The 27,636-nt window shown below is 39.7% G+C and overlaps 1 protein-coding gene across 1 annotated transcript in view; it reads right to left on the reverse strand.

The window, feature by feature from the left end:
* Positions 1 to 27,636, reverse strand: part of gps1 (G protein pathway suppressor 1) — a 64,521-nt gene that overhangs the window by 24,982 nt on the left and 11,903 nt on the right. Inside the window, exons 2-9 of the mRNA XM_078570978.1 lie at positions 25,270 to 25,362; positions 23,268 to 23,449; positions 22,033 to 22,197; positions 20,427 to 20,562; positions 18,236 to 18,313; positions 14,683 to 14,743; positions 9,299 to 9,384; positions 3,201 to 3,295 (exon numbers count right to left, since the gene is read on the reverse strand). Coding sequence (XP_078427104.1) covers positions 3,201 to 3,295; positions 9,299 to 9,384; positions 14,683 to 14,743; positions 18,236 to 18,313; positions 20,427 to 20,562; positions 22,033 to 22,197; positions 23,268 to 23,449; positions 25,270 to 25,362 — 896 coding nt within the window. The remainder of the gene's footprint in view (positions 1 to 3,200; positions 3,296 to 9,298; positions 9,385 to 14,682; positions 14,744 to 18,235; positions 18,314 to 20,426; positions 20,563 to 22,032; positions 22,198 to 23,267; positions 23,450 to 25,269; positions 25,363 to 27,636) is intronic.

The following is a 27,636-nucleotide window of genomic DNA, read 5'->3' on the forward strand; positions in this document are numbered from 1 at the left end:
CATCTGCAAAGAGACACTGACTCAGTGTAAATCCTGTGCCATACAAGCTTCTCTAAAAAGCAGATCCACTCTCATTGTATTCACATAAAAGCTTAGGAGGGACTCAAAGCACGCTGACCCTCAGCACTGTACCAAGAGGCCCCTTATCTAACATCACCATTGGTGGTACTTTCCCACCAATTTGTGGTGACTCACTTGGTAGGCCTTTCTGAACATCACTATCTACTTCTCCTGCAGTGTGTGTATCTGTGTTGATGTCTGATGTAAGTGGAATGATGAAAGTTGGTGTTTTATTGAGCTATACTTTTCAGGTTCAGCTGGACATCAAGGGGACTCTCCTTGTTCTGTCAAGATAGAAGATGGTACAATGAGTAAATAAACAGATGTCTATCGACTTGGTACTCTAATTTGTAGGGACAAAAACACACAATGACGTGTCATCATGCAAAACACGGAACACAAAAATATGATACATACCACAAATGTTGCCCTCTCTTCCAATCGCTGGAGACTTCAGACTCCCAAGCTCCTTCTCCGGAAAAAATTCAATTATTCTTTCCATATATGCTGCATATGCGATCAGCACATATTCCATTTTATACCCTCCAGTTACAGCTCAATTTTGCTTTTACACATAATCGCAATGATGACTGAGAAAGATATATGTGATAATAATAACAATGGTATTTCATTCAAGAAACATGTTCGCAGCCCAAAGACAGTAATACAACATGACATACATCAAAAAATTCATATGCACATTCTCCTTTCATTATGGCATATAGTGTAATTTCCATACACTATATACACTTAAAGAATATTCCCATCTTCAATTATTAAGGAGCCTAGCATGCGAGTGCAAAAGACAAGGCTGAAGCGCTTCCAGCCATCTTTAGCCAGAAGCACCAGGTGAAAACAGTCTTCAGCCAATTTGATTCACTCCATATGATATCAAGAAAAGGCGAAAAGTACTGGGTACTGAACGGTTATGGACCTGACAACATCCTACTGGAGTGCTGAAGACTTATGCCAAGTTAATCAAGCTGTTCCAATACAGCTTCTATACAATCCACCCAACAAAGTGGAAAATCACCCTGTATGCCCTGTCCACAAAAAAGCAGGACAATCCAAGCTGGCCAATTACCACTCCAACAACTTACTCTCAATCTTCAGTAAAGCACTGAAATGTGTCGTTGCATTCTTATCAAGTGGCATTTACTTCCCAATAACTTGCTCACCGATGCTCAGTTTGGATTCAACCAGGACCACTCAGCACCTGACCTCAGTACATATTGTCCAAACATGAACAAGAACTGAATTCCAGAGGCGAGTTAAGAGTGACTGCCCTTGACATGAAGGCAGAATTTGGCCAGGTGTGACATCAAAGAGATCTACTAAAATTGAAGTCAATGGGAATTGGGAGAAAACTCTCCACTGGTTGGAGTCATACCTAGCACAAAAAGAAGTTGGTTGAGTTGGAGTCCAACTGTCTCAGCCCCAGGACATCGCTGCACAAGTTCCTCCACGCAGTTTCCTCAGCCCAATCATATTTAGCTGCTTCATTAATGACCATCCCTTCATCATAAAGCCATAAGAAGGGATGTTCGATGATGATTGCAGTGTTCAGCTTCATTCTGAACTCCTTTAATCATGAAGCAGTCCATGCCTGCATGTAGCAAGCCCTGGACAAAATTCAGCCATGGATTGATAAGTGGGACAAATGTTACTTTGTCACTTAAATACCAGGAAAAGAACATCTTCAAAAAAAAAGTCTAATCATCTTCACCTGACATCCAATGGCATTGCCATCAACAAAACCCACAACATTAACATCCTGCGGGCTTCCATTAACACAAAATTTAACTGTACCAGCCACATAAATACTGTGGCTAAAACAGTGGGTCAGAGGCTGGGAATTCTATGGCAAGTTACTCACCTTCTGACTCCTCAAAGCCTTTCCACCATCTTCAAGACTATAATGGAATACTTTTGACTGCCTGAAAGAGTACAGCTCCAAAAAACACTCAAGATGCTTGGCACTATCCAGGACAATGCAGTCTGCTTGACTGGGACATCATTCGCCATGTTAAACATTCAGCCCCTCCATGACCAGTGTACCATGGTTGCAGTGAGTACTGTCCACAAGATGCACTACGGTGCGCGCTTTCTTCAAAAGCACTTTCAAAACCCATGACCTCTACCATCTAGAAGAACAAGGTAGTGGAAACATCACCACCTCCATGTTCCTCTCCAATGACGCATCATCTTAACTTGGAACTATATAATTGTTCCATCATTGTCGTTGGATCAATATCTTGGAATTCCCTTCCTAATAGCATCATGGAAAACACCTATCAAGGTAACGCTCACCACCACCTTCTCGAGGGCAATGAGGAACTGGCAATAAATGCTGGCCTTGCCAGCAATGTCCACATATCGTGAATGAATTTTTTAAAATGCCTATTGTTTCAGCTACCTCTACCGTACTTGTTGTACACTTATGTTTTTGTGCATTAGTATAATGTTTGGTATTAGCCTCTTGATATTTCTCTTTGTGTACATAGATCTCCTGTGTTGCTACTTTATAATAGTAATTATTTTTCACTTTTATGCTTTTCTTAAAGCCAGGTCCTTCATGTTTACTTGTTATCTGAGGCAAATTGGCACACTTGTTGCCTCTTTTGCCCAGTTGGGGACTGTCCAATGCCACCAAGATGCTCTCATGTTTTTCTATTACGGCAATTACCAATACCTTGATGGGCTGCGCTGAAAGATCAGACTTTCAGATTTTCATCCAGCCAATTTACACAACAGTTGTGCACTCCCCTCCACAACTGAGCCAAAAAAGTTTGATATTTATCACCAGTTAAATGGGTCATAAACTACTGAGACACGTTGGGCATACAGGCATATAGCCACTGGCTGATTTTTCTGTTTTCATTATTGAAATCACATGCTCAGCAATCATCATTCCAGACTGCTTGCTCCAGTGATTTTTTTTTTTTAAAAGCACCTCATAAATTACATAGAACTCCAGGTAGTTCTGTTGTTTTTTTCCCCAGATAGGGGACAATATAAACGAAGGGGATCAAGCCACTTTTATTAAATAAAAGTGTGCCTCCTTAATAATTTGCTTCTTGTAAAATGAAATGAGGCTCATATCCTTGGAGCATTTGCAAAGAAACCAATATTATCTTCACCTGCTGGAGATGACATTCCTTTGCAGTTCCTGTCTATCAAAAGTGGCCAGTGCGCAAAGTCCTCCATAAACTGCTACATTGCTGGGAGACAGCAGCTGAAAGAAAACAAACACAGTCAGGTTGAACTTAGGTCCAGGAGGATGTTTTTCAAACTTCAAGAAAGTTTTCTTTCACGATTCAACCATTTCAAAATCATGAAAAATCAAAATTTAAAGGTAGTTTAAATTTAAAATTTTGATCGAAGTAATTGCAATAAACACATTTCTCCCTTTACCCTTAAAAAAATTTGATCGCAAGCATTCTGGACTGGAGAGGTCAGAGTGTATTAAATTTAATTATGAAGGGATACTAAGCATCCACTGCTCCTACTTTGCACCACATTCAAACATTTGAGGATGCACAAACTCACAATATACTTGAAGTTAACCTGTTCAAACTTCTAGTGTTATCCAACTCCCACATATAATGTTATTATATCTGTCTTTACAAAACAGATGAAGTCCTCATAATTCCATCTAAATGGATAATAGAATCAATGTCTTAAGTAACATGTGCTAGAAGTGTTTATAAAAAAATCTTCAATTGATCTAACAGGAAGCAGAGAACAAAGATAAATGGGTCTTTTTCGGTTTGGAAAGCTGCAACTAGTGGAGTGCCACAGAGATCAGTGCTGGGCCCTCGGCTATTTACAATCTATATCAACGGCTTGATATAGGGACCAAATGTATGGCAACTAAATTTGCCAATGACACCAAGATAGGTGGGAAAGCAAGTTGCCGAGGGGAGGTAGGGAGGCTGCAAAGGAATATAGGTTAAGTTAAATGGGTGGGAAAAAAATTGGCAAATGGAGTTTCATGATGGAAAATGTGAACTTTCCACTTTGGCAGGAAAAATAGAAAAAACAATATATTATTTAAATGGAGAGATATTGCAGAACTCTGGTACAAGGGGATCTGGGTGTCCTGGTTCATGAATCACAAAAAGTTAGAATGCAGGTACAGCAAGTGACTAAAGTGGCAAATGGGATCCTGGCATTTATTGCAAAGGAAGTGGAATATAAAAGTAGGGAAGTTTTACTACAGCTGTGCAGAGCCTTGGTGAGACTATACCCAGGGTACTGCATACAATTTTGACCCCCTTATTTGGAAAAGGATATAACTGTGTTAGAAGCAGCTCAGGGAAGGTTCACCTGACTTGTTCCTGGGATGATGGGCTTATCTTATGAAGAAAGATTCAACAGGTTGGGCCTATATCCATTGGAGTTTAGATGAGAGGTGATCTTATTGAAACGTACAAGATCCTGAGGGGATTTGATAGTGTGGATACCAGGAGGATGTTTCCTCTTGTGGGAGAAATTAGAATTAGGGGACATAGTTTAAAAATAAGACCAAGATGAGGAGAATTTCTTTCTCTGAGGGTTAAGTCTGTGAAATTCTCTTCTTCAGAAAGCAGTGGGGACTGGGTCATTGAATTTATTCAAGGCAAGTTAAACAATTTTCGATAGACAAGGGAATCAAGGGTTATAGGAAGCTGACATGAAAATGGAGTTGAGACCATAATCAGATCAGGCATGATCTTATCAAATGGCAGAGCAGGTTTGAAAGGCCAAATGGCCTGCTCCTGTTCCTAAGTTTCTATGATTCTATCGTGGTTTTTATTACAAGATGTTTCAAGCTTGCATCCTACTGGACTGAATCATCATACTGGTTTGTTTTCACAAAGCAACAAGAGAATTCTGCTATGTTAAACATGTAAAAAACATTATTGAATAGAAGCTTTGTAAACATTTGAAAGTTAAAACTTTCAGCGTGAAAGGCAAGTTAAATCCCTTCCAAATTACCTTTTCTAGCAACAGGATTAGTTGATTTATGCATTTTCAGCTATTGGAGATTGGAACAAATTATATTGCCTAGCAATATCACAATTACATGTAACAATCTAATATATATCAAACCTTTTGGGGAAAAGCAGCAATCGCAAAATCCAATGATGTACCAACAATGTTTTTTTAATTAACCACTCCTGACTCCTTCAATTAAGGCTTTTGTTCTCATGGGGAACTACATATTTAAGTACTTGGATGTGGGGCCAATAAGGTAGTACCAGCAGCAGAATGTGCACAGGTTGGAGCCTGTTATAGGATGGGCCAGTCAATATTCAATCAAAGAATTAAATGAATCTTTATATCATGTAAGAAACAAAAATTCTATGATTTTAGGATTCTGAAGACAGCCATACTGCATTGTTGTTTACATACCAAGTCTCCTCTATTACCTGGGTCATTCATCAGCCTTGTGCTTCTTCTCTGTACTACCTAAACTTAAATGCTTTCCTTATGTTTTGCTGACCGAAACCAAGACACCCTTCAAGATGCAAAATGACCAGATTACTGTACAGTTTTAACATGACAGTTTCCGATTCTTACTCTACTGATCTAACAACATAATTTAGCATTTGGTTTGCTTTCTTCATTGCTACTCCACAGTTATAAAACATTTTTCCTGTCCAATCTAGTACAAAATCTGGATCTGCTTCTGCTTCACATGTATGTGCTCATCAATGTGAGGATTGCTAGTGCTGGGGAATTAAACTCTTGCCATTTCAAGCACCCAGTGTCAAGTACTTTCAGGTTAGGTATAGCACAGCTAGATGCAGATTAAAGCTTGCCATGCTCTGACCAAGAAGGACTGCCTCAACTTCAGAACCAGCACTGAGTCGGTGTGACAGCTTTTACATTTCACACACCATTCTGAGACTTCTCTGTGTCAGACATCCTGTGAGTGCTGAATTACAGATAGTTTTAGCCGTTGACCTCCAAGGAACTGGACTGAGACAATCAAAGCTCCTTTCATATTGGACCCTTACAGCGAGAAGACAGTTAAGTGCCATCCCATGCTTCTAGGCTTCAGAGGCAGAAGGCCAGTGCTTTACCACTACATCCAATTACCTGTTTTTGCCATCTTTAGTATGCCTATGACAACGATTTCCCCATGCCCCCATCCTTGTTGCCACTGAATGCACTGCCTGAGGGTGTGGTGGAGGCAGATTCAATCGTGGCATTCAAAAGGGAATTGGATCATTATCTGAAAAGGACAAATTTGCAGGGCTACAGGGAAAAGGGCAGGGCATGGCACTCGGTGAATTGCTCTTGCAGAGAGCCAGCACACACAATGGGCCAAAGGCCTCCCCTCTCGTGCTGTCATCATTTTATGATTTTTTTGATTTCCAGGTTTTACTTAACTCCTGGAAGCTTTCACCAGCCCAACGGTTTTTAACCATCCCCTAATCCCAATTTAGTATCATCTACAAATTTTGCATTGAGCTTCTGAATTGAAGTCATTCATATAGATTTTTTTTTATTCATCCATGGGATGTGGGCTTCACTGGCAAGACAAGCATTTAGTGAACATCCCTGATTACCCTCAAGAAAATTGGTGGGGAACAACAGCCTTCTTGAACACTTGTGATGAAGGTACTCCCACAGGCTGATAGGTAGAAGCCTTGGTGAATTACTTGTAGATGGTACACACTTCAGCCACAGTGTATTTGTGGTGGAGGCAATGAATATTTCAGCTGGTGGATAGGGTACCAATAAACTAGGCTGCTTTTTCCTGGGTGGGGTCGAGCTTCTTGAGTGTCTTTGTAGCTGTACTCATCCAGGCAAGTGGAGACTATACTTTCACATTCTTGACTTATGTCTCGTAGATTGGCGGAAAGGCTTAGGGAAGGCAGGTGGTGAATCACTAGCTGGAGGTTACTACTCTTGTAGCCAGAGTATTTATGTGACTGGTCCAGTTAAATTTCTGATCAATGGTGATAATAGGGGGCTTGATGATGGCAATGCCATTAAATGTCAAGGAGAGGTGGTTATATTCTGTCTTGATGGAGAAGGTCATTGCTTGAGACGTGCGTGCCGCGAAGGTTACTTGTCTTTATCAGCCCTAAGATAAATGTTGTCTAGGTCTTATTGCATGTGGACAGGGACATCTTAATTATCCGAGGAACTGTGAATGGAACTGAACACTGTGCAGTCACCAGCAAACACCCCTACTTCTGATCTTATGATGGAAGGAAGGTCATTAATGATGGTTGTGTCCAGGACACTGCCCTGGTGAACTTCTGCAGCGATGTCCTGAGGCTGAGATGATTGGCTTCCAACAACCACAACCATTTCCTTTTGCCCTCAGGATATGACTGCAGCCAGAGGAGAGCTCCCCCGACAACCCCAAATTCCTACTGATGTCAATTTTACTTTGGTTTCTTGAAGCCACACCCATTCAAATGCTACCTTGATGTCACTGGGTATTCATTCTCCATTCCCAAGAAGTATCCATTGCTTTTTTTCTTTCAGCCAATTCCTTCCACTTCTAGATTTCAAAACTTGTGTCACAGCTACTCCCAGTTTCACCATTCATGAGAAACATTTCGGAAATCCAAATGTATCAAATCACATGGTTTTCACTGTCTGTTTAGAATGTCACTTATCTTTAAAAAAAGTCATATGGTTGTTACTTAATAAACTCTTTCAGGTAGTCTTCATGTTTGGTCTCGATGACCAATTCTATTGTTATATCAGAAAATTGATTGGAATAGTTGCCAGAAGTGAAATGGTCCCATTTCTTAAATCTAGGCACTGTGTTAAGTTTCTGTTCCATTACGGCTCCCACAGCATACAGTAACTCCCTCCCAATGACAATCAGCCATCAGCAGAGTTGTATACAACCACTATATTCTACCTATTGGAGAGAATCCAACTATCTTCCCTTAACATTTAATGGCATCACCAACACCGAATCTCCCACTAGGGATTACCATTAATCAGAAATTGAACTGGGCCAACCACATAAACACTGTGGCCACAAAAGCAGGTCAGAGGCTGGGACTTCTGCAAAGACTAACTCACCTCCTGACTCCCCAAACCCTGTCCACCATGTACAAGGCACAAGTCAGGAGTGTGATTGGATACCCTCCACTTGCCTGGATGAGTGCAGCTCCAATAACAAGCTTGACAAAGGACAAAGCAGCCTGACTGATTGGCACCCCATCCACCACCTTCAACATTTACTCCCTTCACCACCACCGCACAGTGGCAACAGTGTGTACCATCTATAAGATGCACTGCACAACTCACCAAGGCTTCTTCGACAGCACTTTCCAAACCCATGACTTCTTTCACCTAGAAGGACGAAGGCAGCAGTTGCATGGGAACACCATCAACTGCAACTTCCCCTCCAAGCCACACACCATCTGACTTGGAACTATATTTCACTATCACTGCGTCAAAATTCTGGAACTCCCTCCCTAACATCATTGTGGGTGTACCTGCACCACATGGACTGCGGTGCTTAAAGGAGGCAGCTCACCACCACCTTCTCAAGGGCAATAAAAATGCTGGTCTAGCCAGCGACCCCATTCTGTGAAAGAATTGAAAAAAAGTTATAGTTTTGAGTTGCTCCCATATTAATAACTGGCTGGAAAGGGAAATGAGCAGTGAGGTAGGAGACTGTTACCTGTTTGCTCTCAGCTGGGAAATGGTGGCCTTAGAAAGGAAAGGATACAAAATGGAATGGGGGTAAGTAATGTTCAAAGAAAAATCAGACAGTGTTTAATTATGGTTTCTATTTTAAAAATGTGCATCTAGGTGACGAATTTAAAGGAGATACAGCAAGCAAAAATATATTATGTAGATGTCCTAATGCTTGGAGTGGATTTTAATGCACAAGTAATGATTTTTCGGGAATACATATTGTAACAGACAACAAGGAATATACATAATGAAACGGTCCTTAATGGGCTGATGAATTATCAACCCCACCCCTCAAATATGTTAACAGGTTACAGGAAAATCATTATCAAAACTTCAGGGAAAGGTTGGTCCACTCAAGTTATCAAAACCAACAAAAACAATAAATTTAAACAGCAAGGTTGGGTTTATCAAGCTTCCTTGATTTTTTACAAACTCCGACAATGTCAAAGTGTTTTTGCCTATTGGTTGACCACTTAAAATTGAGGCTTCATGGCCAGCTAGTTTTTGTATCTCAGCCGGTCCACAATCTCCAAGTTAAAATTATAACTGCATTGATTAAATTGGACCTTACCTCAGGAAAGTCACAGTGATCAAAAGAAGCCAGCAAGAAACATTTGGCTGCTTGCTTGTATTTTCGAGTTGCCAATTCTGCCAGACCTATGGATATAGCATTACACAATTCAGAAGAAAGGCATGAAGACATCAAGTACAGATTTCCTTAGGCGATTGCTACAAACAAACAAGCAAATTATGAGGGTATATTCATTAACTTCCTGTCGAGAGTCTCAATCAAAATCAAAACTGTCAACTTGGCTCAGTGGTAGTACTCTTGTCTCTTGATTTAGAGGGTGAGTTCAAGTCTCACTCCAAGACTTGAGCACATAATCTAGATTGACACTTCATTGCAACACCAGGGAAATGCTGCACTGCCAGAGGTTCCATATATCAGATGAAAGATTAAAATTTCCTGTTCCAGTGGATGTAAAATACCTCATGAAACCTTTTCAAAGACTAAGAAATTTTACTGGTCTCTTGACTAACTTTCGTCCCTTAATCACCACCAAAATGATTCATCTGATCATTTATCTCACTGCCAAGAACAAAATGTTAGAAACAGCAAAGTTACTACCAAGTGCTGTGGTTGCCTATTAACCAACGCAACTGCATTTCAAAAGTGCTCCATTGCCTTTGGGACATCCTGACGATGTGAAAAGTGCTAAATAAATGTAAGTACTTCTTTCTTTCCTTCCCTTATTTATTGTGTTGAATTCAGCTCACACACCATCCCATTGCTGGTGGTTTGTAAATGGAGCCCCAAGACACGTGGGAGCAACAAACACTCCTCCAGGCTATATTCGGGGCAGAATTTTCTGCTGTCGGGCGGGCGGGCTCGACCCAATCCCCGCCAGTGAAGCAGGCTGCACCGCCATTTTACGTGGACGGGCCAATTAAGGCCCGCCCAGCGTGACATCTGGCGGGAAGCGCTATGTGCTCCCTGTGCGGGCCGGGGGGGGGCATTCCTTAAAAGTGAGAGTGCGCTCTTTCGCGCATGCACATGAAAGAGCACAAATCCCCCTGAGGCTAAGTGCAGCCTCAGGGAGATCGCCCGGACTTTGAAAAATATTAAAAATAGAAAAAAAAATCCTTTACATGTCCCCTCATGTGACAAGGTCACATGAGTTGGGACATGTTCATAATTTACAGAATAACTTTATTAAAATTTTTAAAACCCTACATGAAACCTCATCCTGCTGCTGGATGAGGTTTCATGTTTTCTCTATTTACCGCCGGGGCTCCTGGCCTGTCTGCCAACCTTAAGGTTGAACGGGCAGGTCCTTCAATTGGTTAAATGATCCTGTCAATGGCCTCAATTGGCCATTGACAGGTCAGCGGGCCTGCAGCTGAATTTGCTGCGCCCCCGCCTTCCTGAAAATTTAAATGGGGCGGGATGATGTCAGGGGTTCCCGTCGGGGGCTCCGCCCCCTGCTCGCAGATGGCAAAATTCTGCCGGAGTACTAATGATGTAGGCTTTATGAACTGAATAGTGGAAAAACTGAGGTTTAAGATCTGTTCAAAACTCCATTGGAAACTGATGGGCTGAACAAGAAACGTAATGTAATTCAGAGAAAATCTCTGTGGGTTGATCATAAAGTACATGTAGAAGTGTTTGCTGACAGCATCTTTTGGCAGGACAAGGTCACCAACTCAGGAGGTCCTGGTACGTGCTAATTCCATCAGCACAGGCTTATTGCTAAGCCAACAACCTCAGCCTTGGCTCGCCCACGTTCATCAGATGGATGACAGCCATAGACACAAAGAACATCTGTACAGTAAACTGGCCACTGGATCACAGCCTCCTGAGCGCCCACACCTCTGCTCTAAGGACACCTACAAGCGAGGTATGAAGATGGCAGACAGTGACACTGACAATTGGAAGACAAACGCTGATGACTGTGGCCTATGGAGGCTGACTGTTTGGAAGGGCACTGGGAGAGCTGAACAGAAACGAGAAGCTCAGCTGGCCGAGAAGAGGGCCCAGCAAAAACAGGGGTCAGCGAATCCTGCACCTTTTCAGTCCGCTTTCTCCCTCTGCAGCAAATGTGGCAGAGACTGACATGCTACTGGGGCACCTGAGCCACCCCAGGTGATGCTTAACACAGCGTTGACCACCATGGTGCAAACCATCACCATTAGAGATTGAAGGCTGTCAATGAAGAAAGAAAGAACTTGCATTTATATAGCACCTTTCACAGGAACACTGACAAGACTATAACTTTAAAAAACAACAAATCTAATGGGTAAATATATTTGTGGGCATGTCAAGAAATTAATTTGCACCCATACGAGAGATACAACATTGGGACATATTATTGTTAGTAGGTTTGTCTAATGAGTGGAGATAGGTTAGCTCAGTTAACTAGACGGCTAGTGATTGGGTCAGTATAATGCCAATAGCATGGGATTCGATCCCTGTTCCAGCTAAGGTAGCCTTGGGGCTTGCCTCTTCGCCCTGCTCTGTAGTAAGGATCATGGCATAAACCGTGGTTTGGCGACCCTCGAGTAATCAAGGATGCTACCTGAAGAAGATCTAATTAGTAGCTCAGCCATGTAGATTAAAGAAAAGTCCCAGGTTTGATTCAAAGTCTGTGCTGAGTTAGTTGGTCAAAGCCGGGTTGTTAGTGATGCTACATTTGACCTCGGCACCCTAGCTTAAGGATGGATAAATTGACCAGAATTGCTACAAAGAAATCTCCCTGGAATTGTACGTGCGTGGATGTTGGGTAAAGAAAGGATTATTCTCTACTTTTCTGCCAACTTACTCATTTTTAGAGCTGCATGTATTACTCATGGTCATTTGAGTGAGGCACTGGATAGTAACTGCTATCCACAAAACTAAACCTCAGCAAGGAGTCAATGACTCAATACAGAAGAGGGAAGAAAACTGGCAAAGAAAATATGTGGGGGGTGGGGGGAAATTGGGAACATCTGAGCAAGAATAGATCATAAAAAAATGAATTCAGCATGACAGGAAATGAACATAAAGGGCAGAATTTTCTGTCTGTCCGGCGGGCCAATTAAGGCCCGCCCAGCGTGAAGTCCGGCGGGAAGTGCAATGCGCTTCCTGTGCGGGCGGTGAGGGGTTCCCCAAAAGCGAAGTGCATTCTTTCGCGCATGCACACGAAAGAGCGCACATCTCCCTGAGGCTAAGTGCTGCCTCAGGGAGATCTCTTACACTTTTAAAAATATTAAAAATAGAAAAAAAAATTCCCTAACATGTGCCCCTCATGTGGCAATGTCACATGAGATGGGACATGTTCATAATTAACATAACTTTCTTAAAAATTTTAAAACCCTGCATGAAACCTCATCCCGCCGCTGGATGAGGTTTCATGTTTTATCTGTTTGCCGCCGGGGCTCCTTAAGGTTGGGCAGGCAGGTACACTAAGTACTTTAATTGATCTGTCAATGGCCTCAATTGGCCATTGACAGGTCAGCGGGCCCGCAGCTGATTTTGCTGTGCCCCCGCCTTCCTGAAAATTTAAATGGACCGGGATGACGTCGGGTGGAACGCCCGACGTCATCTTGCGTCATTTTACACATCGGTGAGTGGGCCCCGGCCCCTGCTCGCCGACGGCAAAATTCTGCCCAAAATATTTGAAGAAAAAGGAATGGGAAAGGCTGCCTGTTTTGTCCTAGATAATGCTCAGCATCTCAAATGTTACAGGAGCTGGACACAGCCAACATACTGTTACACATTACATCACGCTACTGATGTGCCTTGTAACTGGTACAGACACTTTGAGGAATTAGGTGAGCCACTCGCTGCAGAATACCCAGCTTCTCAACTACTCTAGTAACCATGGCATTTGTGTGGCTAGCCCAGTGGTCATCTTCAGGATATTAACCTCGTTGATGGTAATTCCACTGATTGTAAAGATTACATCTCTGACAACATTCTAGAGCAGGCTTGTCCAACATTTTCACTCGGGGGCAGGGCACATTTGCATATTTTTCTCACTCAGGACCAATAAGCAAATTTTGGAAAGATAAGATTTGGCACAACAACAAACTGAATTTCAAAAAACAAGGTTGGGTTTTAAGGAAAGAAACAATTGCTGAGCAAAAGTACAGCAATGTCACAGCAATAAATTAATTTTAAAAAAGAGTAATTAATAAAAACGACCAGTGTGTGAGAGGGTCAAAGTGTGTGTCCGACTCAGACTCAGATAGCTCACTCACTCACTCGTCCACTCAGTGGGTGCATGTGTGTGTGTGTTGTTGGGTGGTGGTGGAGCGAGTGAGAAACCTGGGCACACGGCAGACTCGCACTCCCTTGAGTGATAGGCTTGAGCCTATCAGCAGCCAACGCAGGAGAGAAACAGTCTCTGATTTGAGGAGCAGCTCCATGCAGAATCATCCATTGAAACTCGCCTGTTTGAAAACTGGCTCTGGGGGCAGTGACCAGCTTGCGAGCCGTACGTTGGACAAGCCTATTCTAGCACCTCAGTTTTCTTTATCGCCCAACTCCTCAGTCTCAACTGCAGAGAAACATCTATGCTCCAACCAATTACACTTTCTGCTCCCCAAACTTACGATTAGTAATAAATAATAATACAAATTAGGACAGAATGGCTTTAAAATATGGGTTCAATTATATCTACATGCCCTAGATTAATTATCCCCACCCAACATCATGTTTCACCTGAAGACTATACTTGGTCTTGGCTTTCCTGTCCAGTGGTGCAGGAGTTCAACTAGTAAATTTATATTTATGTTTTACAGATATTTAGATATGATCTTTGAATATTTTTAAGGTAGATAATGATTTGAGGGACAAAACTGATACCTATTCCGTGTTTAATCAATGACCCCATCAAGCATACATTTCCCATAAATCACCATCCATTCACTATTATGTAGAATTTCTGAATTGATCCATAACCTTATACCCATTATCCTAGCTTGACCACCTTTTATTCCTTGTAAAATCATAACTTCTGTTAAGAAAATGTTTTCTTTACAGTGATTCAGTTGAATTCTGCTGTAACATGAGTGAGCTGAAGTACTATCATAAAATTTAATTTTGTTTTGCGAAAAATCTACTGTTAACCTGACATACAAATTTGTCAAGAAACTAGTAATAATGTAGTTAGAAAGTTTCGGTATTAATAAATCCCAAGATAGCAACCCCAATTTATACAAGAGACACCTCATCCAACTGAGAAAATACTTTTCCACCAAAGATGTTCACTTCTATATAAAGTCAATGGTTACTGCTATAATGACCCTCGGAGTATTTCTGGGCACAAGCAGCAATCTAATTTGCTGGAGGAAATTAATTCCAAAACACCTACTTAGAGGTTTGGATATTGATCAGGGACACAGTTATCTAATTATAATACTTGTGTATTCCTCAAAGGTTGGACAGTGGAAAATACCAAAATTTTCACCAACCTGCTGCACATTTCAGCTTGGTCAGCACGGCCTGGTTCTGACTATCTCTCTCTCCTCTTTGCTGTAAAGAGAGAATACATTGTCTGAGCACAAGAAAAGGAAATAAACACCATTATATCACATGAGTGTTAAAAAGGTTCTACTAATCCAAGATATGGCTACAACAAAAGACAAAATATGCCTAGAATATACTGTTGAGCTTATACCAGAGTGCAAGCTGCTCAAAATAAGCTGTGGTCAATGAGTCACAAATGGCATACTGAACCTTGAGGTTAATTTAAAGAGCTATAAGATTGATTTCTACAATCAGAGAGAAAAAATCTGGAAAAAACGTGGTTTATCAGTTTTGGAAGAAGGCTCATTTCAATTGATCTCATGAAGGTATACAAGATAGAAATGGGTATAGAAAAGGCAGATCTGGAACACTACTTCAAACTGAACAAAGAGTAGACCAAAGGTTAAAACTAGATAAAGACAAATTTAGAACTAATGTCAGAAAGTTCTTCTTCACACACAGTAATCAGCACAGCAACTAATATCTGGATATAGAAGCAAAGTCAAAGCCCTGAAATCATTCAAGAAATAGTTGGATGCCTTGATAGGAAGGTAACTGTAGGTGTTTGCTGGACAAATGAGCTAGGATGGGTCAAATAGCTACCTCATCTGTATCTAACAAGTGAGAGGTAAACAAAAATCTCATGCTATATAAAAACATCAGTGGCCTCTAATTGCACAAACTCATTGAAATACAATTTATAAATTCATACTGGTCTATATTATATTAAAAATCTTGCAAAGGACACACTTTATTTAAAAATCTTAATTCTAGTTGTAATGATTTTTGGTCAACATTTACCATTCTAAATTGCTACATCTTATAAACTGTTACATCAACATTTATTTCTTTTTTCAATTTTGCCATGTTACGAGATGATGTGGCTGAAGGTACGAACAACTACATAGCTTTGTGGTGTAACTTTCTGAAGTTTTCCTCCGCCCCCCCAATGCTATCACTTTCTTTTATATAAAAAAGCTTGTATTAATCAACTGATCGTGGTCAGCGGCACAGGCAATTACATATATACATTTATTATACATTAAATTCAGTACTTTGGATATGTGTTTTAATTGTTGTGGAGTATCTAAAAGACACTCGGCACAGAGTTGACTGTAGGTAGGTTCAGCAGCAGTTCTTTATTTAGTACAAGTGGGAAATGCTCTTTCAGAATGTTCTAAAAGGCAATTCAAAGTTACACAATTTCTGTTGGTTATATATACCATCTTTGGGATAACTCATCATTAACTCACAATGTTCTTATCTTGTATGTCTAATTGTTACATCCTCAATTACAAATGAGTTTACAACATAAACACGGAATGACCTGTCCATCACGTCTGCAGTTCTGGAAGAATTTGCAAAACAATGATGGATTGATCTGACCTTTAGCACAAACAATGTTCACTGTTCACTCCAAAACATAAACTTTGCTTATCTATCCTGATATTTTGCTGCAGTGCCAATTCTCCTGCATATCTTGACCCTGAAGTCAAGCTATCAGTTTATTACAGTATAATTCATAGACCGCTCATCCACTTATTCCATCCTGACCCAAAGGTCACATTCATTATCATGGACTAACCCATTGGCTAGTCATTAAAGGTCATATTCATTCTATTTTTTTTTAACTGCAGGCACTTATAAAACTTATATCCACAGCTTGGCCAAATCTGGGTAATCCCATGATAAAAGCAAAACACTGCGGATGCTGGAAATCTAGAACAAAAACAAAAATACTTGGAAAAACTCAGCAGGTCTGACAGCACCTGCAGAGATGCTGTCAGACCTGCTGAGTTTTTCCAGGTATTTTTGTTTTTGTTCTGGGTAATCCCATGATGCATCCTGATATGCCTCAAAAATTTTTGTGACAACCTTGCTCCTATAGGCAAACCCATCTAGTACTCAGTATGTTTGTGGATGGCATTGTGACAAGTGTTTTCAATGCCAAGAATGCACATCATTATTGAAACATATAAATGTAGTCTGGCATCCCACATAGAAGATGGCGGTTTTCAAGTGTCAATTCTGCCTCTAATCAGTAAAGCTAAACTCAAAAGGTGAACACCCATGAGGCTTGAAATGCATCTGAAAGCCCTTTCTCATCCTATTAGTCAAATAAGTAACCTTTATAACCCAACTTAACTTAAAATAACCAAGCTATTTGTTCTCCAGTATTCTTAAAATCATCCTAAAAGGAAATCCCTTCTTTGCAATATTTTCCAGTCTATAAATCAAAGTTTGCTGTAGAGATTTAATGACCTATGCACCAGTGCTGCTGCAATCACATTACATACAATTATGCTGTACAGTCCAAAGCTAATTCTTCCTTTTATCCTCCACTAAAATAATCATATGTCCTATAAACTGTTTCTGCTGACTGCTGCAACTCATGGTCAGATAATAATCTGCTTTCTTTCCTCCCACCTTCAACTCAATGTAGACCGGCTACAATTTTCCTAGCAAGCCTGATAGTGAATGCAATAAACGAAGGAGAAAATGGCTTTCATGGATCTCAAGATGCCCAAATGCTTTGTAGAAAGCATGAATTAGAATGGATGCTTTGAGGAAGTGACAACCCAAGTAAACTGTGGTAAGCCCCAATGTGTTGTACCTTTACCTTTCAGAATGTTTTACACAAAAACAAAGTTCAAATCTGTGATAATTCAGGAAAATTTTGGGTATGAATAAGAAATTGGCTGAAGGATAGGAAACAATAGATACTTCCCAGAGGAGTTGTCAAGTAGGGGAAAGCAATACCGAGTAGAATGCTCCAGGGATCAGTGTTAGGATTACTACAGTTTCTGAATCACATCACTGACTTCTAAATTACATCACTCCAAAGCCAAATGGAAAATTGAAAATTATACCAAGACAAGAAGGGTGAGTGGAATTGAAGAAGGCAGCTCAGAAATTATACAATGAGCTAATTAGAATGTGAGGTGGCCACACAGAGAAATCTTTTAGGACAAGTAGAATTTTACCTGTTTTTTTAATTGATACATATTTTAATTTACAAACCAAAGTATATTGTCAATATGCTGCCATTTGTTTAATGGTTATCTAAAAAATAACACTAGCATTGACACTAATTACTTCAACGAGTAACAAAAGTCAGAATCCAATTAAATAAAACATTGGAATAACATAACAAATTTTCCAATAATCTGTAAAAGAATGCAATACTGCTAAGTCCCATCATGTGATCAAACAAATTTACAGGTTGGAAAGTCAATACTCTACATATAAGCAAAGAATCACTTTTACACTTTTTTATTTCAACCCCTACCACATTTAACACAGCAATTTATTATTTGCAAATTCCAGAATAGTCCAAGAACTTCTATTTATTAAGAGTCCAACAAATATCACATACTGATTCCAAAACAAGTGGGAGATGGAAAAGTTACATTCTCTTTGCTAATACAAGATTTGTCAACATTTCGTTGCATATTAAATCAGGTAAATATGAACACAGGCTTAGGCATATTGACTGACCTCTGCAATCTCTGGTGTCGATTCCGCTTTGCTTACATAACTGAGAACGTGGGACCAATTTTGGAGGTAGATACTGACCTGTCAATACAGAATTATATGCAATTAAAAAATTCAACAGACTTGATTCTTTAGCACTACCTACTAATCTTCCAAATTGACAATAAATATTTGATTGGGGGCATTTCATCCATTGCTTTCATTGGGAGCTCAGCAGAATCCATTACAACCAAAATTTGTTTTGAACTTTGAGTGTACCTGCTGCTGCATTCCTCATGAAACAAGGTTAAAGTTCTGATATTTTTTTCCAGTGATGTTGGCTGTGGTGATTTTGGTGGAGGATGCAGATCAAGGTTGAGGTTCAGAATGATGTTACAGCTAGGTTAGGGTCAAGGTCTTTCTACATGTGGGGAAGCAGGGTTTCTGTGGTTTTGTGTCTGGTGAGGTTCAGTACGTGGGTCCACGTGGAGGCTCCAAGCTGAGGCTATGGCTCAGTGTGAGACTAGACACCAGGCTGATGTGACATGAGGATGGAAGATTAGACAACACTTGTAATCAACACTTCTATGCTAAGTGTTTGGTGTGTGAAGGCAGGTTGGGCCATTCTAATGCTGATATTTTTGTGTTGGAGGCAGAGGGCGTACATCTGTAAAGCACAGCAAGATTTGCTGCAGAGTGCAGTGGTGGCTTTAAACTGGCACAGGCACAGGCTTACTCAGCAGTAGGATCAGCACATCAACTGATTTCCCATATGCTGATCCGGCTGCTTCAAAAATAGATTTCCCTAATTGTTTATACAAAAAGTTGTAAATACTCGAAATGCATTCTTGCTGATGAAATTAAACAATGTTAAATACAATATTTAAAAATTTATAAACAGCATTGTATTTATACATTTAATGCAGTTATGTTTATTTAGAACATCATGGGGATAAGGAGCAGTCAGAGTTGTTGTACTGCACATGTGAATTACAGCTCTTTATTGGAATTTTCTTTTCCCCAGTAGCACATTTCAGTTATTTCAACCATTGCTTTCTATTTCCAGAAGGTCCTGAGAGGAAAATATTGTCAGGAAGCAGAGAAAGCAGGAAAGTTATCGAAACTAAAATAAAATTAAAAGGTTTTAAAACTATCTTTGCTAAGATGCTCATCCAGGGACTAGAAAGAAAGAAATTGTAGAAGAGGTAAAGCAGGTACAAATTTAAAAAACTGTACTTGACTGATCACATGGCTTGTGGGACAATTAGGTCGATAGAATGAGGCATAAACAAATCTGGTTTCTGGAAACAGTCGCACATGAAGCAAACCAGCTGAATTTAGAATAAAGTGTCAAATGGATTTTGTCACCATTGAAGACAATTGTAATACTACTATCTGGAGCTAACGGTATACCCCCATGGTCCTATGACTTATCTGTTTTTACCACAGATGATTTTGTCAACGCCCAACATGCAACAATTGTCTTCAGGATAACTTACTAGTATATAGACTGAACAGTCCTAGCAAGGTCAGAATTGTAATTTCTACAACTTCTTGGCAAACAGCTGTAAAAAGAGCTTTTATATTTGTTGAAAGTGTGATCAGAAAGTTTAGCAAACAAAACTGATTGCACTGCAAGTATTAAAAACCAAGGTAAGAAATATCAATACAAGGACATTAAAGAAACAAGAATATTCCAAAAACATAAAGCCATCCATTTTAGTTATTTATTTTAGTTAAATATCTGCCTCCAATTCCCACCTTTACTTACTTAACTACCTGATGCTTGAAACTGGCTTCCTCAACTTGGGCAGGGAATTCTTAGTTCTTATCTTGCTTATTAGATGGAGTGTCTTGCATCATCAAGATGTTTCATACCAGAGGGGGGAAAATAAATTGAGCTGAAGTTGCTTTGTTGAATAATACACCAAGCAGAAAGTTTCTATGGGAAGGTGCTGTGCTGGAAATCTAATTTAATACCATTATTCTCAGCTCAAAACAAAATGATTCTCAATACCATTTGGAAAGGTTGGCTGAAATTCAATGAGCATTGATCATACAACATGACCCTTGTTCTTTATTTTGTTGCAGTTAATATACAAGTAATGGTCAAAGTTGGCCATGTTGTATTGATATTTCCAGTTATATTTACCAAGCAGTGTCAACTACAGTCATAACAATGCAACTATCATTTAATTGGTCTTTGTTCCCATACCTTAATGACATTTAGACACATGTTGATGACGTGCTTTGCACTTGTGCAATAGTCTCTGGCTCGTGAGTAACATTTCAGTGCATTACTAAGATCCCCGCAGTCTAGGTAGTGATCGCCGAGGTCATCATGTCCTCTCCTAAGGACAAAGTTTTTTTTTTAAAAATGACAAACGATACAATCACTTCAAAACTATTTATTCCTTTTCCAGATAAAATGATAAAACACTCTAGTCACACCAAAGAGGACATTTGTTTGCCACTGAAAAACTACCTGTTAATTATATTAGTGCATTTAGCACAAATAGATGAAAAACAGAGACAGAGTGAAGAAGACTGACCAAAACATTTACTTCATGCGACAAAATTCTATTCTTTTGTTCTTTACATACTATTACAATTTTAAGCTTCTAAAATTCAGAATTCTTAAATCCGACTACAGCGTATATCACCTCAAGTAATGCACAATACCACACACATATCAAGGTCTATGTAGAACAACAAAAATACAAGAAATTGCTCTTAGTGTACTATTCGGGGATTATAGTGACTCACTAAAATACTACTCTTCAGTAAATCTCATGAGCTGTGATTGAGACAAAAGACTCAATGTGTAACATAATGGTGAGTCCAGACAGTACATCTTTGATTGCACTTTACATCCGTCAGCACATTCCTGCTCATCTACCTCAGCCAAACAGAGTTAGAATAGTATTGAATGTAATCTCCATAGACAGAATGTTGTCACAAATCAGCAGTTTCCTGGGAAATCTCAGGGGCTAAATTAGTCTCTGGGGGTACTGCAGGACAGGCAGTAATGAATAGTCAGCCTGTTTTACAATCTGCCTGAACTTCTTTTCTATTGACTTCAATGGTACACAGCAATGAGCTAAATGACTAGCTGGTCTGTTTTGGTTGGGAACATTGAGAATTCACAGCTCTTTTCTGAATAGTTGCACAGAATGATGTCTCATTCGAAGAAAAAAACAGCTCTGGCAATGCAGCACTCCATCAGTACTGCATCGAAGAATCAACCTAAACTTTGTGCTCAAGTCCTGAAATTGAGGTTGAACTCATGATCTTCCAACCCAAAAGGTATCACTGAAACAAGCCGGCACTTGTTTTAGTACCTTTACCTCTAGTCAATAGTAACTGCTAAGCCGACATTCTGTACAAATATAGTGCAGCCACCAAATACGAGTTAGTTCCTGATGTTAGCACAGCAATCAGTAAGGATAAATGCATTTAAATGTTAATTATTTGAAAGTTGATTCACTTTGAACAACATATGGTAGCATTTGTCCTTTTAATTAGAATAAGCCACCAGCAATGGTTTGATGCCACAACATTACTGTCTCAGTTGTTTCAAATTTTTGGCAGTAGCAACACTATTTGAATTAACAGACAGTCAAGGGAACCTGAACCAAGTTGGGCTGATTACATAGAAATCACAGCACAGAAACGAGCTATTTGGTCTAATTAGTGATGTGATGTGTATTGTATGGTGGTTGGCAGCCTGGCCTGGTTCAGGCATTACTGAGCTGTAATCAAATTGATTTTCAAGTTAAGCATGGAAGGCAAATTCCGTACATTTTTTGGAGGTGTGTTACCTGATGCTCTCTTTAATAGAATTGCCCTTGTAGTTCTTTAGATCTGTATCTAATTTCTCCAGTTTTAGCAACGCTTTCTTCCGTGTCGATTCTGCCCAAGCTGTGTCCAGTGTTGGGGGTTCCAGACCTGTCTCTGGCACTGCATCTGGTACACCCTGAGATTCCCTGCAGTAAGACATTTTTAGACTTTAGAGTTCCATTTATAAATGAGTATTTTACTCATGACTGGGTTCAGAGTTGAACAACTTGAACTAAGCTTTAAATGACTAGCAAAAAAACTGCACTTTGAGCGTCAGTCATCATAGGATCACAATGTCCAACCAAGAAGAAATGGGAATAGAAAGATGTAAAGACAAAGAATTGCAATGTTGCGCATGATCCACTTCAATGTATCTGTCAACCTTCTGAAGGGGTCAATCAAAATCTCTCCATCCCCCATCACCTTTCCCACTGCATGCACCTGCCACTCATTCCCTATCCACTTAAACTTGTGATCTATTCCCATCCTGTATTACTCAACCCAACTGGCTGCAATTACAGAGAATCACCACTGCAGCTTCTCGTTCACCAGTGAAAGAAAAAAAGGGGAAAATTAATAAAGCAATTTCCTAACTTTACACATCTGGCAGGGAATGGTGGCAATGTATATGGGAAACTTTAGGCACATGCTGCACATTATTTCTACACTATTTAGATTAACAGTCAGAAAGTCATGCACAGTGTGCACCTCAATTTCCGTTCGATGCTTCCCAAGATGAAGTTCCCTAACAACATCATGAGATCCGAAAACTATCCTTTATTTTTAGGTGGACATAGCCCCTCATAGCATGAATGAAAGACCTCTATTAATGTTATGGTCCACTGCAGTTAACAATAGTATTTCTCTCTGTAAAGGGAAGAGCACCAAATTCCAGCATGAGCAGTTGAGAGCAGCCAACATGTTCTGATGAATAGCGAAGAAGCACAGAAGGAAAGCAAAAGAACAGAAGACACATGGAAGATGCAAGGGACTGCAGAAACTGGAAAGAAGAGTAGATTCTTGTAAAGAGTGGGAGCACTTATTGAATTAAATGTCTGCATCACAAGATAATCTATTCAACAATCCAACTAAGAATAAACACAAATCACAAATGAAGCTGGCACACTTAAGCAATAGACAGTGTGAAACATGAATTCGGGAGTGCTTTTAGTAAGATTAAACTGCTACAGCTATATTCTCTCATTTACAGCTATACCTAGTGGCCTCTGTCAGCTTACGATGAATTTCTTCATACATATCTACATTAAATGTTCTCTGAACGAAGGACAGTGCCATCTTCAGGGCTTCGATGCGTAGTTGTGGACAGTGCTCTGCAATAAACAGGAGCCTCTCAATCCGCATTAAACCACTGTAACTGGCTGCATATTGCTCCAGATCCTATAAAAGACACACAACAAACACATAACTAATGCATTTCCATGAAAGACAGATCTAAAATTAAGTGGAACAGTGTCAGGCTTAATAGTCTGCGTTTTAAAAAAAACTTTTAAAACATTTAATTTGCCATTTAACCCTCATCCAATGGGAAACTTACAACACTATAATTAACAGATTCCTTAATATAAACCACAACAATTGTCCTAAATCCACATCTTAAGATGTTATCAAAGTAATACTGCTGTTCTTTTCATAGGAATGTATAACACAGGGAACATAATGAGATTCAACCAAAAACACTATCATGGAACAGAGAGAGCAACATCATTTTGACACTTATAAATATTGAACTAAAATTGAATTAAATATTATATGACCACCAAGATTGGGGCATGGCTCAGAGAAAAATTAATCACACTGAACCCACAAATCTCAAACTCAATATCAGGCCTACAGACCTCATGGAGTTTACCATGTTGTACCTTTAGCATAGCAAAACTCCCAAAAATATTCCTGCAGGTGGTGGAGGAAAAGGGACAATCGCCAAGCTGAATTAGACAAGCAAGGTGCTGAAGATAAGGTTGAAACATGTAGATAATAAATTCAGAGGGGGCTAGGCTGCAATCTTGGGGTGCACTGAAGCAAACATGCAAAAAGAGGAGGAAAAGTAAACAGGAGATTAAGTGGATTTTTTTAAGGGGCATAAATATAAATCTCCAAAGTTAAATTTCTATGCTATAAATGGGGTGTAGATATGCTTATCAGAATTGCAGACCCTCAATTTGTGAAAAATATCTAAGAGATGCCATGGCACAGTACAACTCAAGTACTATATCTCCTAATCAAAAACTTCAGTACATAGAAGTGCAAAGTTATTAGTGATTCTCACTTGCAGTCATAAATAGGTAATTGTATTTACAAAGTCCTTTGTATGGAACAGTGTCTCACAACAGTTTTACACAATGAATTATTTTCTGAAATACATAACGGTTGTTATAGAGGTAAGAATGACAACCATTCAGCTTCAGGACTATTCCAGACATGTGATCAACGGTCATTGTCTGTTTTTAAGGTGGTATTGATCAAGGCTAACTTTAGCTGAAAAACAACAAAAGTAGCCTGGTCCTCTCTGAATAGTGCCAGGGGAGTCCATTATAAGAATCACCAAAGCTGGCAGAATAGACTTCGTTTAATATCTCCTCTGAAGGATGGTACCTCTAACAACCAACACTCAGTGTTACAATGGATTAGATTATCCAGACTAGATTATCTATTACTTTGCAGCCAGAACAAAGTTCTCACTATCCTTTCAGAATCAGAGCAAAGCTGACAAAAAAAATGATGGGCAGCTGTGCATGTGTGTGTAAAACACTCCAAAATTAGCGGTACACAATCTCCCAAGCAGGATCCCGGCTTCATGGTTGTGTGCGCGGAGAGGGGGTGGGGTTGGGGAGAAGTGGTGCAAAGCGAAAAGATTTTTTAAAAATCGTCTTTTAGAGATATATTGTCTTTTGTAACAAAATATGAAGAGAAGAGATTTTGGCTTTTATAATTTCTCATATTTGGGTGGGAGTTTTAAGAAAATTACAGTGAAGTACTGTGGGTGCTATCATTGCATCATGCAGCAACAGAGGAAAGCCATTTGGCAAATGTTGCCTGTGTCAGCTTTTCAAAAGAGCTAGTCAATTAGTTCCACTCTCCTGCTCTTGTCCCACAAGTTTTTCCTTTTACTATCTTTACATTCCAGATCATAACAGTTGCTAGGTAAAAGAAATTCTCTCTGGTTCTTTTGCTAATTATCTTAAAAAGTACTGACATACCAGTGTAGGATTCTCCACCACGTAGTTTGTGTCAGGTGCATTCTGCTGATCATCCTGAGGGTCAGCATCTATTTGCATTGGTTCTACCGCTCCCTTGGGAGGCACAGAAAAAGACAGAGGAATAACAAAGTTAGTTCTAAAAACTGATCAGTCAGGTTTTCAAAAAAAATACATTCTCGTCTCTAATTGACACATTAAAACAAAATGACAGAATACAAAAAATAAAAATTTACATTTTTATTGTAAAACTGGTCATCACTAGGATAGAAAATAGAAATTTAAATCATATTTTTGTATAATTTTAATTCACAGTAATGAAAATGAACTTATTAAAGTACCCTGATAGAAATTGGGAATGTGTTTTTTTTAAGCATGTTCAATTTCTTATGAACCCAGAGAATCAGATACTGGCAGCAAAATGTCTTCAGGCCAGACATAAAACAGCATAACTGCAAAGTTGTTTGGTACATAAATTTTTCCAGTGCAATACAATACTGAAAGTTGAATGGATAGCAACATTCAACTGGGGAGAAAATTCAGTCGTTGACATTTCAGTGAAAGCAAATTGAACAGAAAATGCAATTAGGTGCCAAGGTCATTCACTAGATTCATCAACAAATAAAATGGAACTGCCTAAAAAAGCTGCTTTATTAAATCTCCCTGATCACCATCAATTGTTCAGTTCGATGTCCTAGTGAAATCCTGCTTTAGCTCTGGAAGAACAAATAAAATGAACTGGTTAAATGTTTCAAAACACTTTCAATATCACAACTCCACCTAAGCTGCTGGTTGCAACAAAAGAGTTATGAATATTGCCAATTCAGATACTACCTTAGCAGTCACCTGGTCTCTATTCTTCCCATTACCAGTAAGCCAAAACTTGAGTATGTTTTCAAGATTTTATTTGGTCATGTTGTGGATGATGGGAATCAAACAGTTTCTGTCCTAACACCAGTGAGCTCAAATCTGAGTTATAATGCTGTATGCAGCCACCCGAGTTGAGGGCAATGGGTACTGGAGCCAGAATAAGAGGAACAGAGATTTAAAGGATTTTAGGGCCAACTACGGAAGGAGCAAGGTTTGAGAGGATTTAAACATAAAGAAAAGGTGCAAATTTTAAATTCACAAGAAAGCAAAATACTGCAGGTGCTGGACATCCAAAATAAAAACAGAAAATGCTGGAAATACTCTGCCAGTCAGGCAGCATCAGTGAAGAGAAACAGAGTTAATGTTTCCAATTGCTAAAAGCAAGCAGTTACAAAGGTCAAAGTAGCCAAACTTTGTGATAGAGAGGATATGGGTTGGAGGTTCAGCCTTGGGTCAGTTGGATTCAAAGGCTACTAAGACTGGTTCAACCTTAAAAGGCAGTTGGGCAGGAGAATTAAAGTGGTAAGGGTACAGAGTTAGAGTTTGTGATGGTTGGGTGGGGGGAGGGGGGTGCAACAGATTCAGTCTTCCTAATTTTAATCTGGAAGAAATTGCAGTTCCTCCAATGATAAGCACTGGACAAACAATCTGACAACACAGAGGAAGTGGAAAGGGCAAAAGGTGTGGTGAAAAGCTGGATGTTGTGCCAGATGACTGTCTTCAGATGATGTTGCCATGGGGCAACATGTAGATGAGAATGAAGGCGGCCAGCGACAGATCATTGGGGCTACTCCTAGAGATAACAGCATGCTGGTGGGAGAAGTAGTCATTCCTGGGGGTGATTTGGCTATGATTGGGTAACTAAGATCATAAACAAGGAAGGGCAGTCTTAATGAGCTGGATAATGTAGGGGAGGCATTGGAGGAAGTTGTGTCAACTGTATCAAAGGCTGCAGAGGTGAAGGACGAAAAAGCACAATGATCGGTCATGGAGAATGTCATTTCCAACTTTGGATAGGGCCGTTTCAATGTTGTGGCAGGTGGGGAGAAAGCAAACTGGAGAGATTCAGACATGGAGTTGTAGGAAAGATGGATTCGTGAAGCGACAACATGATAAAGATTTTGGAGAGGAAAGGAAGATTGGTGTTAGGGTGGCAGATTAAGGACTTTTCTTTTAAAGAGGAGGGGGTGTTGGCAGCAATTTTGGAAGGGAGGAGAAAGGTACCTGAGGAGGGAGAATACTAAAAAGAAAATAGATGTCATTGGTATCTTTACATTTAAAAAAGATCCACATTATAACATGGCATTTAGCAATGAAATTTTAGAGTAAGTGATAAATGTGGAACTGACAATTAAAAGTATACAATTAATAACTGCACTTCAGTATCGCAACACTAAGCTGCTGATATAAGCAATGTTGCTAACAGGCATGATTTTAATAAGTTATTGATTCTGCATTGTTTTAATGTACACTGTTGACAAGATTCCAAGAATTGCGCTC

This window comes from Cetorhinus maximus, chromosome 24, assembly GCF_964194155.1.
Source record: "Cetorhinus maximus chromosome 24, sCetMax3.hap1.1, whole genome shotgun sequence".
NCBI lineage: Eukaryota > Metazoa > Chordata > Chondrichthyes > Lamniformes > Cetorhinidae > Cetorhinus > Cetorhinus maximus.